This window comes from Bacillus rossius, chromosome 14 (assembly GCF_032445375.1).
Source record: "Bacillus rossius redtenbacheri isolate Brsri chromosome 14, Brsri_v3, whole genome shotgun sequence".
NCBI lineage: Eukaryota > Metazoa > Arthropoda > Insecta > Phasmatodea > Bacillidae > Bacillus > Bacillus rossius.
The window spans coordinates 26,415,271-26,433,261 of NC_086341.1; the positions used below are offsets into that span (position 1 = coordinate 26,415,271).

Consider the following 17,991-nt stretch of genomic DNA (forward strand, 5'->3'; position numbering starts at 1 on the left):
ACAGTGTATTTTAAATTACTTTGTTTTTACGCAACCCCATTTATTAATTAATATTTTTTATATAAAAAAGGTTATTTTGTGTTGGTAGTACTGTTAAAATTCCTTGTGTCCAGTTGTTTGGAATCAAAACATAACACTAAAAACAGTAAACACTGTTATCAAATTGACAACCTGCTCTTGTAAAACTGCTATCAAACTACTTCGTATTGTGATTGTACAGAAAATTATGTCTGGTCATCATGGGCATAGCTGTCAAGGCGACCACGATCACGATGACACCCCTGAAATGGGCATACATTATAGTCTGTACACAAAAATTGACACTGTAAATCTAGAGTGCCTCAACGAAAAAACCGAGAACTCTGGGAAGGATGTTTTTAAAGCGTGGGAAAATCGTTTAAGTTTTGAAAAGGTAAGAAATTAGTCTCTAGTCTCTTGTCATTGTTAATTTTTTTTTTTTTTCGACAGTGCTTTTAATTGTCTAGATAGATAAGGTGTTTCGAGAGTTGTCTAGATCACAATACCATTATATTGAAGACTTCACCAAATTGGTGGCACTGACGTCATTACTACCCCTACTTTCTTTCAGGACAAACGCGGGAATATGGGACCTTTGGGTGGGGAACATTCACATTCACGTGTGTGATTGTGTGTATGTATATTAGCCGACCTATCCTCACCAAAACTTTTGCTTTGTTTTTATCTCTTCAACAATTGCAAAAATAACCTATAGAAAAAGTGCCCTTTTTACATTACCTACTAAATCTTATGATTCACCTAACCTCATAAACTAACATCGCAAATGAAACACACAAAAGAAATCCACAAAAAACAATGACCAATCACAAACATTTAACAGCCATTAAAAACCATTTACGGGTTCATGGCAATAATCATTTACTGTCAATATTTTTTCTTGTGGATATTAAATTTATGCCAAAAAAAATTGCCATTTCTTCATTTAATTTTTTCTGTAATGCAAAATATGAATCATCGCTTTCCTATTTACTACAATTGCACAACCACATATTCTTTCTCTACATTGCATCCTTATATCAATTCAATATAAATAAACACAACCATGCTCTTCTCTAGTAACTACTACACTTATTTCCACACTATCCAAATAATTTCTTAATACCTGCTTATTACTTATGTTGTACTTATTTATTCACTTCATTAAAATCATCCATTCTAGGTCTACTTATTCATTTACTCTTTATTTCACGATTGTTCTGAAATTCATTCTATCACTCGTCATTTTTTTCACTACACTACTTTGAATTTTGCTGCTGCCAATATTACACTTCTTTTCTTGTTTCGCCCACAACCAGCACTAGATGCACACAAGGTCGATGACGCTGTAATGAACTGCGTAACGATGAGCGAACACAACCAGGTTTTCAAACAAGCACTTACACTCTTATTGAAGGGGTCATGACTGAGCAATGGGTGGAGCATGCTATTTTACCAGAAGAGTGTAGGGATACCTGACAGGAACTAACGACTACCTATCTTGGTGGTTAAGACCCGTCGACCAAATGTAGAATAGGCCATGGAGCGGGATCATTGGTATATAGAACCTGCGACCATGCACAGGGATCCCAAAGAAAAGTCATGAATTAAATATGAATGCCATTTTGTAATAAATAAGTAGAGTACTATACAGACCTCATGCGTGGACCGGAAGAGAATTGAGGGGTACATAAGAGGAAAACGCAAACAGAGAGCACCTAATTGTCTGTATAGTTAAATGTCTGGATGGGACAGTAGGTCATTCAAACAACAAATGATTAATATCAACCAGGACTGTATCTCAACCGTAGGCGGGCAGGTTCTGGATGACAAGTTTACGTAAATGATCGGGAGATGCATTGTGTGTAGTCCAGAGGCGGAATGATAAAAACAGCAATAGCATGAGGCTGATGGTCAAATATTATGTTATTGTTCACTGCGCTGTCTCAATATACTTCTGCATATATTCTGTAATGTTGGCATACATATCCTCGCCACATCATAGCCCACTCCTCTGTGAGTTGAGTCTTTAAATAGGGTATGAGAATGGTATATAAAATTGCTGTCACCGCTGTGCCTGTACGTATAGCTAATTTGGCAAGACAGTCAGCTGTCTCATTACCCCGAATCCCAATATGACCTGGTATCCACATAAATTGTACCGCAATATACAATTAGGACAATTCCCTACAAAGTTCTTTGATGAGCTATACTATGGGTTCCTTAGGAAGGGGGTAGGGATTAAGAGAGCAGATTAAACCATATGAGTCAATAATAACAATGGGGTGTTTTGTGTTATACCGCCGGCCATACAGCAATGTGATATACACTGCATACACCTCAGCATAGTAAATGGTGGTTATAAGCGGCAGCTATTATAACCCAGAGGTATTATTCTAACGATTCATAAAAGGCTACCCCAACTCCATGGTCCGTTTTAGATGTGTCTGTGTATATGTTATGCATGAGGGTGTTAAATTCACTGTCCTGTGGAGATCTTGTATTGCGATACTCGGAAGCTGCTCTTTATTCCCCATGTCCGTTATTTCTAATGGTTGATACATTAGCTCATACGTGCAACAATAGCGACGTAAACAGTAAGTAGGATTAATATGTAACGCCTGGCGGTATAAGGATTCTGGTAGTGGCAAGTCCAACTTATCAATGGCTCTTGTGTAGCCGGCAATATGGGAAGTCTGTGATTGTATCCAATGTTTTCCTAAATGATATTTCGTGTTCAGGGTGAGCAGTGGTAGCCCCAATTCTATTTGCATATATGGAATCGGTGTTGAAGGGAACGCCTCTGATATAACGTGCATGCTATGATTCTGTATTCTTTCAAGTGCGGTTTTTCCCATAGGTGCTAGATTATGTAGGATAAAACATTCATAATCCAATACCGATCAACTGGTGGTGAAATAAAATAAATTTAAGTTTTTCATCAGTGTACCTCATTTGTGATGTGTAAGAGCTTTTAGTAGATCAATACGTTTACGACATTTATCCAAGAGATACGTAACCTGTGCCACTCCGGTTATCTGACGATCTAAAACAACCCCCAAATATACAAAACGTGCATGGCTGTCATCCACTGCCAAAACTGGGAGCAAAGAGGCCATGTATACATTTTACAATTTGCGGAGGGATTCTAATACCACATAATTTTCCATGCAGCACCGTTAGTTGAACATTATCTAATGCAGAGACTAAGTCTTAAAAGAGAGTTGTAAATATTGATTTCCATTTAAAAGCAGTACAGTTTTGGACAGTAAGGAGTAAATAGCGTCCTGTGTTCCCGTGCCCGGTCGGAATCCAAACTGTTCCGGTCGAATCAGTCAATGTTTCTCCAACCACCATTTTAGTCTATTTTTCAACAATTTTTCAAAAATCTTAGCAAAACAAGATCAAAGTATTATAGGCCATTAGGAGGAAGGTTGGAGAATGTCTTTATTCAGTTTTCGGATAGGAACTATGTATTTTCTCCAAGATAGTGGGATAATACCAGTGAGAAGAATACCATTATACAGTTGTAGTAAGTAAGAGATACAGTTATGTATAAGGTAAATTTTGTATTAAAATTCATTGAATTTTATCAGTGCCTGGCATTGTGTCAGGGGTAATCGAGATACAATTACGAAGTTCATTTAGGTGAAATGGTGTAACTAATGTAGTGCAGTTGTAAGAACCTTTTTCCTGGGGCCAGCTGTGGAAGTTCATATGTATCAAGGTTAGGCACACAATCCGGAGCAATAAGACAGATAAATTTGGTTAAGATGCAACTAGGCATTGGGGACATATGTGAACGTTTTTTGCTGTTTTGAAAACAATTAAAGTTGTCCCAACGACGGTGCAGAGGAGTGGTTCTGGAAAAGGAGAAACAAAAACTTTTCCATTTTTCCCTTTTGACCCGCTTCTACGTACTTTTTGCAACTGCCTGTGCTTTCTGGAATACTATATAATTGAGTAACGTGGAGTCCTGTTTGTAGGTTTTTAAGGCTGCAATCCATGCTTGATTCGTTACCTGACTTTGATTGTCCCACCAAGTCGGTTTACATTTATTAGTGGGGGGCTGTTGTGAAAAGGTATGTCCTGTTGGGTGGCGTGTAAAAACTGTAAACTGTTGTGTAAAAATATTCATAACCGTCCTCATTTGTCTCTGGGCTAATTTCCACATCCGGCACAATCTCTTTGTCAGTAATTTGGGATAATGATCACTTCCCCAAGTATCATCCAAAACAGTCCAGGTCAACTCCCCAACTATATCAAATTATATAAGAGTTAAATCGGCATGATTACCTAAACGAGTATGACGTTGGTCATTTAATACCACACATTGCAAGGTAGTAATAAAATTCTGTTGTTTCCAATATTACACACTATATATTCCTTCTTTTAGCAATACAATTTACTATAATTGGCCAACTTCCATGATGGCCCACTTTTAGAAAGGCCACTATTGTATTTTGAACTTGACCCGGTGTTTCTTTGATAATGGACTGCAGATGTGGTTTAATCCCGGACACAGGGCGCTACTTAGGATTGAATTAATAAATTTATCTATTAGGCATAACGCCTCGTTGACATCAGGTCATTAGAGACTATGTGAGATGATGAGATAGGAAAACCCCGAGAAAATCAGCCGGCTCATGGCAACGTCCGTCTCGTTTCCCACTTGTGGGAGATCCGGGTTTGGTCCCTGCCGGGAATCGATCCTGGATCGTCGTGGCGGGAGAGGCGAGTGATCCATCTCTACCACCTGACAAGGTAGTTCTCAAAATGGAAAAGGAGGGGGAGGGGAGGAGTTCATGGTGTCATACAATAATAAATGATAACAAAAGAAAGAGCTTCATTTACAGAAAAAATAATCTTGAACAATAGTTACAAATATTTTAGCTGTAGCTCCTCGCTCCGTGTTTTTCCACTTCAGAAGGAGGACCATCTACTCTCTCCCCCTTGGCCATCCCCTTGTATACACTCTTGGTGTAAGCATATACAATATTATGTGGTTTTGTGTGCTGTTTCAAATACGAGATGGTTGGAATTTTTTTTTTATAAAGAAGTACCTAGATGTAATAATTTTTTGGTGCAGTAAAATATCATTAATTTTTATATGATATTATTTTTACGTGTTACAGTTTGTGGAAAGTGATGTAGATGAAGAACTGCTCTTCAATATTCCGTAAGTACACTAGATACAAGAATAGTCTTAGTTTATTGTACATCTATTATCTTGTAAGGTGTATAGTGTCAGCCAGGGAAAAAAACTTTATGACTCTTGTTTTATGAACAAACCCCTTTTCTTTTCTTTTTTTAACACACAAAACATCTATCTTAAGACCTATATGAAATGAAGTACATCTGAAAAGTTCCTGCATGTAGTCAGCACGGGGGTAGAACCTTTTTGCCCGATGTATGCTTTCACATTCTTTTCTCATGTTGGTGGAAATGATACATTTTTGATCTCCCATTTTTTATCCTCCCATCCTCCCCTCTTGCATACATCCGTGGTCATGTGTTATTGACGTGTCAAGGTTGAAGAATTATTCTTTCGAAGTTTGAGTGAACAGTGCAGTCGCTATCTTGAGGATAGTCGTCACCGAGTAGTTAAGTAGGCAGTTGCTACAGTTTTGGGGAAAAGCAGGGAAATGTCAGGGATAACCAGGAAACGTCAAGTGAAAAGTCAGGAAAAACAATCACTTCAGCCGTAAAGTTTATTCTGAAATACGGTGTTTGCTATACATGTAGAACCCTGTTTTTAAAGTTTCTGCATGTATCACCATTATTTTACACATCAAGCATTTTCTTCATTAGAAATTGTTAATTTCAATTTCATATTTTTGATTCATAATATAAATTTTATTGTTTTTGCATAATGATTGTCATCAAAATAAGAATTCCCCTACATCTACTGATTTCAGCTGAACTGGCTAATTAAATCAAATCAGGATTTGAAAAAATTTTCAGTTTGAAGTTATGCTCTAATAAAAATATATTTTACTAAGCAGTCAATACTTAATGTGCTGTGAATTCCTTAAGTGATGGATATTGTAGATAGTGTATGGTGAACCTGGAAAAGGCAGAAGAATTTGATTCTTAAATTCTGTAGCAAGCATAATTGTGCAACTACAATGTTGATTGGACGTCAAAGAATAATTCTTGACATGGTAATGACCTTCAGGCTTCAAACAAGAGCTGCAAAAGCTTGCCAACCTGTATTATAATTTGTTAGTTAGGTGATGTTTACAAATAAAGTGATTAGAAACTAAATAATTTAGAAAGTTAGATATGTTTTGGTGATTAGTTTTGTCTGAGTCTGTACTGTTTTTTTTGTAAATCAACTTCCAGAAATCTCAAGGACAGGGAAAAATCTGGAAAATGGGTTAAACTCAGGTTTCAGTTTGTCTGAGTCTGTACTGTTTTTTTTTGTAAATCAACTTCCAGAAATCTCAAGGACTGGGAAAAATCTGGAAAATGGGTTAAACTCAGAGAATTGGAAAGGTATCTCAAAAACCTGAAAAAACATAGGATAATCGACAAAACCTTGGTTTGTAAAACCGTTTTCTTTAAATTATATGTAGTAACTTAATGTCTTAAACTGGTTATGTATTTTAACCATCAATTTGTGAGCCACTGATAATTCGTAACAATGGTGTATTTATTTGATGCACAATCAAATGTCGAATCGTTCAAACAAATGTATTAGTTGTATTTTTCAGACTGACAGTGTTTGTTATGTAAAAAATGATAATGGTGCAAACTATCTGTTGTAATGTATCTGTTATCTTCCCAGATATACTGATACAGAGAAAACAGGGAAAAGTCAGGGAAATGGGCTGGAAAAAAAAGTGTGGCAACCCTGATCTTTATTCATTGTTCATTGTTTTTTCCTCAGGTTTACTGGGAATGTCAAGCTGAAAGGCGTGATTGTGATTGGAGGAGAGGGTGAAACCCATCCTTCACGAATGAGATTGTAAGTAGTAGTAATGAAAGCACAGTCTGCATCTTGTAAGGGGGTTGTATCCTAAATTATTTTGCTTTCATAATTGGGACTGTTCTAGAATGTGATACCATACCATTTTTAATGAAGTTACCAACTAAAATTGACATTTCTTATGTCATTACCACCCCTACTTTCTTTCGGGACAAGTGCGGAAATGTAGGGGTTTTGGGCTGTGAACCGTTTATTCCATATTTTCTGCTAAAGTATGTCATTTTCTTATAAATATTGTTTTGCGATATCTTTAGCTAGAATATATTACTTATTCCCCCCCCCCCCCCTTCCCGGCTTCATTTAATATTACAACACCAATAACACATTTCCTTGTAATTGAAGATTTTTTTACAGACTAAATACCAGTATTGCAATTTGGATCATATATTTCACATTTTTTTGCATAATTAAATACTGGTATCACAAAATAGAGTAGGCTGGATGGGACTATACTCTTCACAGTACCATGGAAAAAATGTTTGTACACTTTTCACACATTTAACAATTGAAATTCCGATATCGCTAAATAGAATACACCGGGTGGGACTGTACTCTACTTCACAATACCAATATAATTTAGTTTTTCAGGGTTTTGGGAATCCCAAATTTTTATTGATTTAGGAATGATATAGAAAATATTGTATTTTTTATTTATTTATTTTTATTTATTTGTTTATAGAAAACACACACATATAAAAAGTAAAAAAATAAAATAAATAAAAAGCAAATAAAAAACAACTGAAAAAACATAGGATAAGACATATAAACAAGACAACACAAGTACAACAATATTACATCAAAAATAAACACATATAACAGACTAAAATCTGTTACTCAGTAGGATAGGACAGAACACAAAACAACAAATTCATCAGAACATTAACCAGCTGAACTAATACTACAATCTTAAACAACATAATTGTAGAGAGTTGGATATCTATTAGACTGAGTTAATTAATCTAAATAATTAAATTATATATATTTTGTTATTTATTTTATATTTTATTTACTTATATATTTTTTATCCAGTATATAAAGTTTATTGAGTTTCTTATTGGTAGATTAATCCTAAGATTAAATCATCCTCATGTTAGTTGTGCACAAAGTACAGTATAAGTTAATTGACTATTAAATTGTGGGTCTCTTAGTCCTATATTATCCAGTATATACTTAGGCTACAGTTATTTTGAGCTGTAGACATTTTTAATGAAAATAGCATCAGAAAGATTAGGTATATTAGGGTGGGGAAGATTATTAAGATTAATGATTTTGAACAATGTGTTTTGAATATGTTCTATTTTTAAACTATCAAAGGAATTTATTGAATTACAGATACATACCTGAACAATACTCTAATTTGGACCTGATTAATGATAAATAAAGTGAAGATTTGTAGCATGGTAAGTGATAAATTTGATCAAAGCTAGAGATTGTTTATAACAGGTGGTTAAGTAGTTCACGTGCAAATGAAAACATAATTTAGAGTCAAGAATAATTCCCAGATATTTTAGAGAAAGGGTTTTCGTCATTATAGTATTGTCCAGTTTGTAATCAAATCTTATTGGAATTTATTTTCTAGTAAAAGATATAATTTTTTTTTTATCTTTGTTTAGAGATACTTGATTTCTTTAATGTCATTCTGAATTAATATACAATCATTGGGAGATTTTATACTTCTACAAATTTTAAGATCATATGCAAGAAGGGGTCGCCAAATGGCGGACCGCGGTCCGCATCCGGACCGCCGACCCATTTTGTGCGGACCGCGAGAACACAGCAACTTGCACTACAGAGTACTTAATTTAATAAAAATGTATCCCCCGCATTATCTTTGTTGACGTCAATTCGAAAACGGCCAGGCGAAGTAACGAGCTAACAAGCGAGAAAGAGTTTGCGGATTGCGAAAGCGTTGATCGTAGCAGTGGGGAAGCACGAGGGGCGTCGCGGGGGGTCAGTGTTTTGTGTTAATTTTGAGTGACGGACGCCGCGACGATCCACGTGCTTGTAATATTACATTTGCTTGTTTACGAGTTTAAGTACCTACCTGTTTACATTAGCGAGTTTTATTACTATGGAACCGAAAAAAAAAGTTAAAGATGATAATAGACAGTTTTCGCCAGAATGGACCGATTTTTATTGTTTTACGCTGCCAAATCATGCTGGAGCAGTACCAATGTGCTTGATTTGTAACCAAACAGTGGCTTTAATTAAAAGCTCGAATATAAAATGACATTATGATACCAAACACAAATCATTTGCTGAAAACTCTTCACTTAGTAGTGATCTGCGTAAGTCTAAAATTGCAAGTTTACAATCAAGTTACTCATCTTCCACCCAGATCATGTCGCTCAATGACTGAGCAGGAAAAATGTGGTGAGGCTTCTTTACGTATTTCTTGGACTGTTGCTAAGCATATGAAACCATTTACTGATGCTGACGTAGTTAAAGAATGCTTTCTCGAGGCGGGTAATGCTTTATTTGAGAACAAAAAGGATGTTGTTAAGACGATACGACGGATTCCGTTATCTGCTTCTACTAGCACCATAAATACACACATTTTGGCAGAAGAAAATCATTGTGATGTGAAGCGGCAGTTAAATAATGCAAACTATTACGCCTTGGCTATGGATGAATCATGCGATGTCACTGATACGGCACAGTTAATTATTTTTGTACGCTACCTGGACCAAATGAGAGAAACTTTTGTTGAGGAGATATTGGCTCTTTGACCGCTATTATGAAGAACCCGAGGAGAAGACATGATCAAAGCAGTGATGGATTATTTTGATAAAGATGAGTTAGACTTGAAAAAGCATTTATCGGTAACTACTGACGGTGTGCCAGCTATGGTTGTGAGTAAAAAAGGACTAGTTTCACCTGTTGAGTAGCAATGCAAGATGTAATGAAAATTTGATTTCCTACCACTGTATTATTCACCAAACTGTGCTTTGCTGCAAACTCAATCATAATTTTGAGAATATTATGCAAGAAGTGATGAAAATAGTACATTTTCTTCATGTGAAATCATCACTGCAACATCGTGAATTGAAATCATTTCTTGAAGAAGTTGATGCACAATATGACAATCTACTGTTGCATAATAATGTGAGATGGTTAAGCAAAGGCTGCGTTTTAGAAAGATTCTTCAGCACTTTACAACACTTGAAGACATATCTTTTCAACAGTGATCATACTTCAGCAAACGCCTACTTAAGTTTTCTAAACGAAAAAGAAAATTAGCTGCCATTGCTTTCTTGACGGATATTTTTAAACATATCAATGACCTGAACCTTAAACTTCAAGGCAAGGGAAAGCTTGTATGGGAGCTCATGTCAGAAGTAAAAAGTTTTTCGCAAAAACTCTCTCTCTTTATTAATGATCTTGGTAATGAATGCTTACACTTCCCCAATATAAATAAAAAAACAGCAGTGACAACGAGATTGACGTTGGCCAATATAAGACGTTCATTACGGGTCTTAAATCGGAATTTAAAAACAGATTCTCAGATTTTAAGAAAATTGAGAATGTTGTAGAAATCCTCAGCAGCATTTACTCTCTGCATCCTGATGGTGAATGGAGCAACGAAGCTGCAATTGTTTTCGGGAGTGATAAAGCTACTCTGCAGATGGAAATGATTGATTTCCAAGAAAACACAGTTTTAAAACACAAACATGCGGAAGTTTCCAATGAAGAATTCTGGATAAAATTTAATTTGTGTGTGGTAATAAAATATCCAGAACTACAAAAATTAGCTTTGAAACTTCTTACTTTGTTTGGGTCAACATATATTTGTGAAGCAGCATTTTCAAAGTTTAACTTCATTAAGAATAAATTTCGATCTCGACTTACTGATTAACATCTCCAGGATTTAATGTCAATAGCTTGCACCAATTTTACTCCAAACTTCAGACAGATAGTCCGCAACAAAAAATGTCATTTTTCTCATTGATGTGTAAAAAAAATACATTTGTTATTTCCGTAATTACATTTGTTTGATAAATATTTTTTTCTATAAATTGTTGTGCAGGCCGCGATGTTCATTTCATTTCTTAAAACGGACTCCGAGCGAAACTAATTGGTGACCCCTGATGTAAGATGTCCTCAATAAATATATTAAAAAGTTGGTGACAGGTACCACTATGAGGCACACTGGAACTAGCTTTAAAAGGTGAACCATTACAGTTGTTAATTGAAACAAAAAAAATTAGTATTGGGTATCTAGATAAACTGTTTATCACATTGTCACGTAGACTTAACTTAGATAATTTGTTGAGCAGAATGACATGGTTAAGTATCAAAAGCTTTCGCTATATCAAAATAATAGGCATCAACGTGACCCCTGTCAGTGACATCTTAGATGGGGTTTAGAAACACCACTGACTTTCAATGACTGTTGTTCATGAAAACCATTTCTCATTTGTTTTAACAAAGTACCAAATTTTTTTTGGGGTTGACCAGTAATGAATGTCAAAGGCTAAACACAAGTTATTAATATAAAAATATATTCGACATGATTACATGCTCTTAGTTCATGCAAGGGTTGATAAACAAATTGGTATTTAAATTTCAAAAACTATTAAATAACTATGTATTAAATTAATAAAACACCTATTAAACACTGTGTTAATTACATTATGAATTTATTTAAAATATTGAGCATGAACACAAAATTATGGAAGTAAAATAATTTAGGATACTACCTCCTTAATCCAGCATTTGAGCAACTAAATTTGTGCATGAACCTGCACAAATTTCTGCGGATCCTGTTTTTCTTATTCAAATTGGATTTATAATAGAATATCAAATAATTCACGAATATGTTATTAAATATTTTTTAAATTAAATTTAAACATATTAAAACTTTTTTTTCCACTCTTCACATGAATCCATAAATAATTTCTGAAATTAGCATAAAATAATAAAAGTGAGAAATATTTAGGGAACAATAATAGAATGCTGTAAATTACAAGAAAAATAAAATAAGCTGGCAATACATTTTCTTAAACCAGGAAAATTTTAAGATTAAAGTTGTTGTTTTAATAGATTTTTCATCATAATCACATATTATTTATCGCACAAAAAATACTTATGTACTATATTACATAAAAAATCCAAATTTCTCTATAAACTGCTTGGCTTTATGCATGTTAAAATATTTTCATTTAATTTTTTTACGAACAAATCCCTTTTGGAGTATTTATCTGTAAGAAATAATCAAAAAAATTATTGAATTTGTAATTTAATGGAATATAAAATAATTTACGAATATTTAATATATTTTTTTAATACTCACAGACCCTTAATATTCCATATTAATTGTTTTTTGAAAAAAAGATCTGAATCACAGATGCAACATAATAACAGAAACTTTTTTTTTTAAATAATGATCATGTGCATTATTTCCTTGCCCTACAGTAGCTTGTTACAATTTGTTTCAATTTTTTTTTAATATGATGTTGTGTATGATATGTGTGTATATATATATTTAGTAGTCTAGTTAAAACTATATTCACCCTAGATAATCCTACAGAATTGCTGATGCAGCATGGCTGTGGTACCAAACTAAAGAATTTTTACTGCTCATGTACATTTTTATTTACATGTGACACTTTCTTTCATTTTAATTTTATTCTCAGTCAACGGAACATAATTATGTTATAGGCCTTGTCGATAATACATACTACCTTTACACTTTACAATGAAAAATATGTGGAAACATAGACTTGACTTATAACAATTTGAGACAGGTTACATAGCATTTAAAAACAAAAATATTATGTGTACACGACTAATTTTTTTTTGTGAGATAAAAAGTTTTACTGCAATGACCCAAGAATGTTGATTAGGCCTTAATAGCATTACAGTATGTTTAAATACAATCTTCCAATTATTTTTCAACTGTCTAACAGTAGCGTACTTACAAGTTTTTTTGAATTTAAGTTTGTTTTCAATTTGATTTAAGGTTTGTGGAAGGCTATTATAATTATCTCCGTTGCAGAACACACTTGCTCTGGCAGTATTTTCTGTGATTCCTTTCATGTGTATTTTGTGACTTGCTCTGGTTTGATAATGATTGTACATAGTCTGAATGTATAGTAAATTTGCTGAGGTTGATTTGGATTTATAAGTTGGATCTAAAAATAATACAAGCAGGAGGAAGATTATCTAAGGTTTTAAAAAGTAATCTGGAGTACTGTGAAGTGGTTTGTTGATTAAAATTCTTACAGCTCTTTTCTGCAAAATGAAAACTGTGTTTAAGTTTGATTTGTTTATACCCAAAAAAAATTGGTTGTCTGTAAAGTCGGTTTACGAATGATAGTTTAACGTGACAACGTCATAACAAAACATTGATGAAATGATTGATGCAGAAGAAAAGGAAATATCATATTCGGCCTGAGACTGAGCCGTAGTAGGTTTTTGAAACCAAACCAAACCATTTGGGCATTAAAAATATTATATTCTTTGAGGAAGAATTTTTTTTTAATTTTTCTATAATTTGCATGATAAAATCTACTTCTGCATACTTTTATGAATAAAATTGAATCATTTTTATTGAATTATCACTATTTTGTATGGATACAAAAGAGTGAAATAAAATGTGCAATTGAATTAATAAATTTACTTTTATTTGCATCCATTAATTCAAATATATTTATTACTTTTGAAATGTTGCGTGCACCGTATTTATTTTTACAAGTACAAAAAAAAATTTCACAGCTGCTGGGTTTTGAACCGACTAACTTTAGTTTAAGAGTTAGGTACGCTAACCACATGCCCACGAGGCCATACTAAAGTAATATAGTTTCAGATGTCATATATATATTTATAAAAAAAAATTTCACGGTAGGGGAATAATATGAACACAATTTTATAACAAATATGCATTCCAAATACACCAAACTTATTTATAATGTGTTACAATATTTTTTTAAAACATTTTGCAAAAGATCCCGGGTGTAATTTGAATTATTATGTGTAACTGTAAAACACCATTGCTGGTTCAAAACGTATTTGAATTTTCAACATTACTTTTAAATAACCGTACCAATTGTGCTGAAAATCGGTGGACGATCGTTAAATTACATAATATTAATAATTCAAACGACGAAAATATGATTGAAAAGTCAAATCGATGGTTGTTCCAATCGAGTGGAAGAGAGATGTCACACATGCATACAATGAGCATGAAGAGAAATGCCACGCATGCGTACAATGAGCAAAAAGGACACATCCGTAGTGGGACATCCGTAGTGGGACACTTTTTCGTGCGTGCAGCCGGCGTTCATCGATTTATTAGACGTTGTCATGTCAAAAAAAAATTATGCCATAACTAAAAGAGTGAATAAAAAGCAAAATGTTCTGTTTGTATGCAATAATTGTAATTGCATGTTTTTTGCTAGCCATCTAATCATGAAAATACTAGTATTAACCTTTCATGCACTTGATGAATTCAGGATATTAATTGCAGTCAGTAGTATCATGGTTCACATATCTGCATTAAAATTGTCACTACAGATTCTCTTGTATTAAGGGATAAGTCATTTAAGGTTCACGTTAACCATTTCCTCTTTCTTCCTATTTAGTCTAGATATGGCAGCCTTTCACAATTTCGTGGAACTGGAGATACAGCATATTTTAGCTGAGAACGGCATCAAAATTATTATTGAGTTTTATACCATTTCATCTTAATCACAGCGTAGCATAAAGCACAGATTTATATTTTACAATAATAAACTTATTTACTTAAAAATTGAACAGTATTGCTTGATGTTGAAAGAGAATTTGAATTTATTCAGGTTGAACATGTTCAATTTGTAATTGGATGATCAGAGTTTCATTTCATTACTAATTTGATAATGTAAACAATATCACAGCGTAACGAGCAGAAGATAGCAGTGTATATTGCTTAGCTATTTTTCAACATCCAAACTTATTTTCTCATTTAACAAAATAACTATTAGTAATTTTTGTGGTAAAGTGTAAGGAAAGTTGGCATAAGCCATTATGTGCAAGTTATATTTGTTGATCCCACTTTATTTGCAGTATTTAGTATCAAAAATAATAAATCTAATAGTTGGTTTTGTTTCAGGTTCAAGAACCGGCCTCACATGACTTTTGATGATACGATGTCGACACCTGACCAGGAGTTCGAACTCCACCCCGACACAGCGGGAACCATAGAATACTCGACAAAGTAAGTTAAGGGACAAGATGTTGCTGGAGCAACTGGCACTCAAAGGGGACCCAGGTCAGAGTCCCGGTCCGACCTTCCTGATCACTGTTTCCTGTTTTTTTCCCCGAATCCACGCAGGCAGTTCCTGGTACAGTCCCTTACCTCCCCAGCTTCCCTGCGTCGAGTTCGTTGTGCATGTCCCCTCAAATGACCTCACTGCCATGAAGGATGCCTACCCAGGCAAGGATACGGTGTGCAGAGCTACAGAAGTAAGCACGTGATTTAAAAACCTTGCAAGATATCCGAGTTGAGTGAAAATGGCTAAAATGTGTGTTTTCAGAATAATTTTCAGACATGAGACGCCTGGTACAGATTATTGAAAGCACTCAAGTGCCTTACATTTCCTCAGCATATTATGTTATTGTCAACATTCGAATTTAATAATCGCTCTATGCATGACATGAAGAATGAGCACCAGTCCACAGCATTGCGTACAGAGACACCGCACTAGATGCACCAGCCAGTGTCTCACTTATCCCGCTTCACTGACACAGATACACCCCTGACTAGGTGGGCCCTTTTAGATGTGAAGTCCTACTTGTTACTGTATAAATCTGGGATTTTTCTGTTATTTATCTTTGTATTATTACCATAGTATAGTCATTGAAAGAGAAAGGGCTTTAAAAAAAAGATAAAAAACGACAAAACAATAAAAATCACTTAAATTTTCGACCACATGGGGACCTTCCTTGGATCCTTAATGGTGTTGATTGGTCCAAAAGCCTGTAAATAAATTTAACCCAATAAATCAAAATGAACTGTGATGATTTGATGGATGTTTGCCCATGGGTAGTCATCAAGATAGTTCTTTTGATTTAATTGTAAATGAATTAGATGATCTTCGTGAGAGAAATTTTATTTGCTTGAAAAGGTCAAACAATTTTTTTTTCAATTTAAATTAATTTTTATTATTTGAATGTTTGAGCATATTAGATCATTACTGTCATTCATGCACAACTTGTATGATGTTTGGTCTATGGTTTACACAGAGCAGGAATTAAGGGAGTTGGGAGGGTGGTTCTTTTGACATCTGAGCTCTTTGGGAGAAGGGTTAAAATTATTTTAAGCTCAATCAGCAAAATTGTAGATCCGTTCTCATAGCGGTCCCCGTGGAACCTCATCCCAGCTCACTGCTTGCGCTGTTTCGTTGCAGGGTGGTGAAGTTCTCCTCAGTCCACCACTTGACAATGCACTTTCCCAGGAACTTCGGCAGCGAGTCGAGCAAGATATATTACATCGGCCTCCGAGGGGAGTACACGGAAGGGCACAGGCATGGCGTGACCATCTGCACGTACGAAGCGCGCCCCAACCTGTCAGACCACAAAACTAACCTGATGGACAGCGTGACCCACCAAGTGCAGTGAAAAAAAAAAAGGAAAAATATTTATTTACTCAGAATATTGCTATGATGCCGATGTGGATAGGCACTGGTGTCCTTCATTGTGAGAGTTAAGTTATTCATTGACTCTGTTTTCACATTGTAAATTTGGTCGAAAATGTGTGGACCCCACAGGCAATATATGGGTGTAATGTTGTGATATTTACTTAATTGACGAGTAAATGATGTGTTATGTAATAAAGTTGTTTCCTGATTTCTTAGTAATGTTTTATTGTATCATGGTCAAGATTATATGGTTTTATTTTTTTGCCAATTTCGTTTTTAAAACATGATATTTCAGTGTCATTGATTTTAATTTTAATGAATTCATTTATTCACTAAGATAGCATATCATTCAACAAATATCACACTTAAATGTTTCAAGTAATTTATTCACCAAGAAAGTATAATTTTAACAGATAAATGATGCATTTTACAATATGATAATTGTAATAAGATTGTCTAACTACTTGGAAGAAAATGTACCATAGTAATGTAAAAATGAGTTACGAATAACAGTTGCAAGACAAAAAGTTTTTTTTTTTTTTTTTCCCAATATATTTAGTCCAAAAATTTTGGTACAAACTTTTTGAATTCAATATATTAAAAAATTACATTTTATGAATTCAAGTTAAGTTTTGATTAAAAAATCCTAATTCATTAAATTATTTTAGTTGCATTTATTTGATTTATTGTGTACATATTAACTTGTATTTTCCTAAATATATCTGAAATTTTTTATAAGTTTATAAAGTAAAATGCATACCCAACTTATATATGCGGGCATTTCATAAATTTAAAGAAAACAAAAATTATATTTAGTGTAATTTAAAAACATATCTATTTTATCCAGCATGTTTGAAAATTTCTGAATATTTACAAGGATGCAAAATTCTTTTCATATATGACACATTTGTAATGTGCAAATTGATGAGTTGCAAGTTGTTTGTTCGCTGGCGATATGTTTTGTCAGCAGAGAAGAAAATGCAACCAGAAGTGAAGAGATTATGAGCTGCAGTGATGGCGATAAAGATAGTAACTGTGATTGTGATTGTTTACTTTGCTACCTCCAAGTTTCAGGTTTAGAAATTTTATGTAAAGAAATATTTCAGTAATTTTGGTGTGCAACCGTAATTTGTACTAAACTATGTTTGAAGATGTGCAATCATGTGACCAGCAGGTTCCCAAGAAGTACATTAGATCAGCAGTTACAGGTGGGTCGCGACTCGATCCTAAAACTATCAGAAACCATAGAATAAACCATCAGAAAAGATAAGAAAAATCAAAACAAGTCGAATTGTGTGCAAACACATATCTATTGTTAAATAAATAACTGTTTTGCTACTCTTATATTTTGTCAACCATTTTCAAATC

The 17,991-nt window shown here is 34.1% G+C and overlaps 1 protein-coding gene across 2 annotated transcripts; it reads left to right on the forward strand.

Annotated features, from left to right (window-relative positions):
- The first annotated feature begins 104 nt into the window (after positions 1–104).
- LOC134538736 (PITH domain-containing protein GA19395) lies at positions 105–16,838 on the forward strand. Of its 2 annotated transcripts, none has more exons than XM_063380196.1 (5): positions 105–412; positions 5,151–5,194; positions 6,908–6,985; positions 15,081–15,200; positions 16,393–16,838. In XM_063380196.1, the coding sequence occupies exons 1-5, from the start codon at positions 227–229 to the stop codon at positions 16,601–16,603; spliced, it is 639 nt and encodes a 212-aa protein (XP_063236266.1). In that variant the 5' UTR covers positions 105–226; the 3' UTR covers positions 16,604–16,838. The 2 variants fall into 2 exon arrangements, with proteins under 2 accessions (XP_063236266.1, XP_063236267.1); XM_063380197.1 differs by having other exon boundaries at positions 15,096–15,200.
- The last annotated feature ends 1,153 nt before the right edge of the window (positions 16,839–17,991 follow it).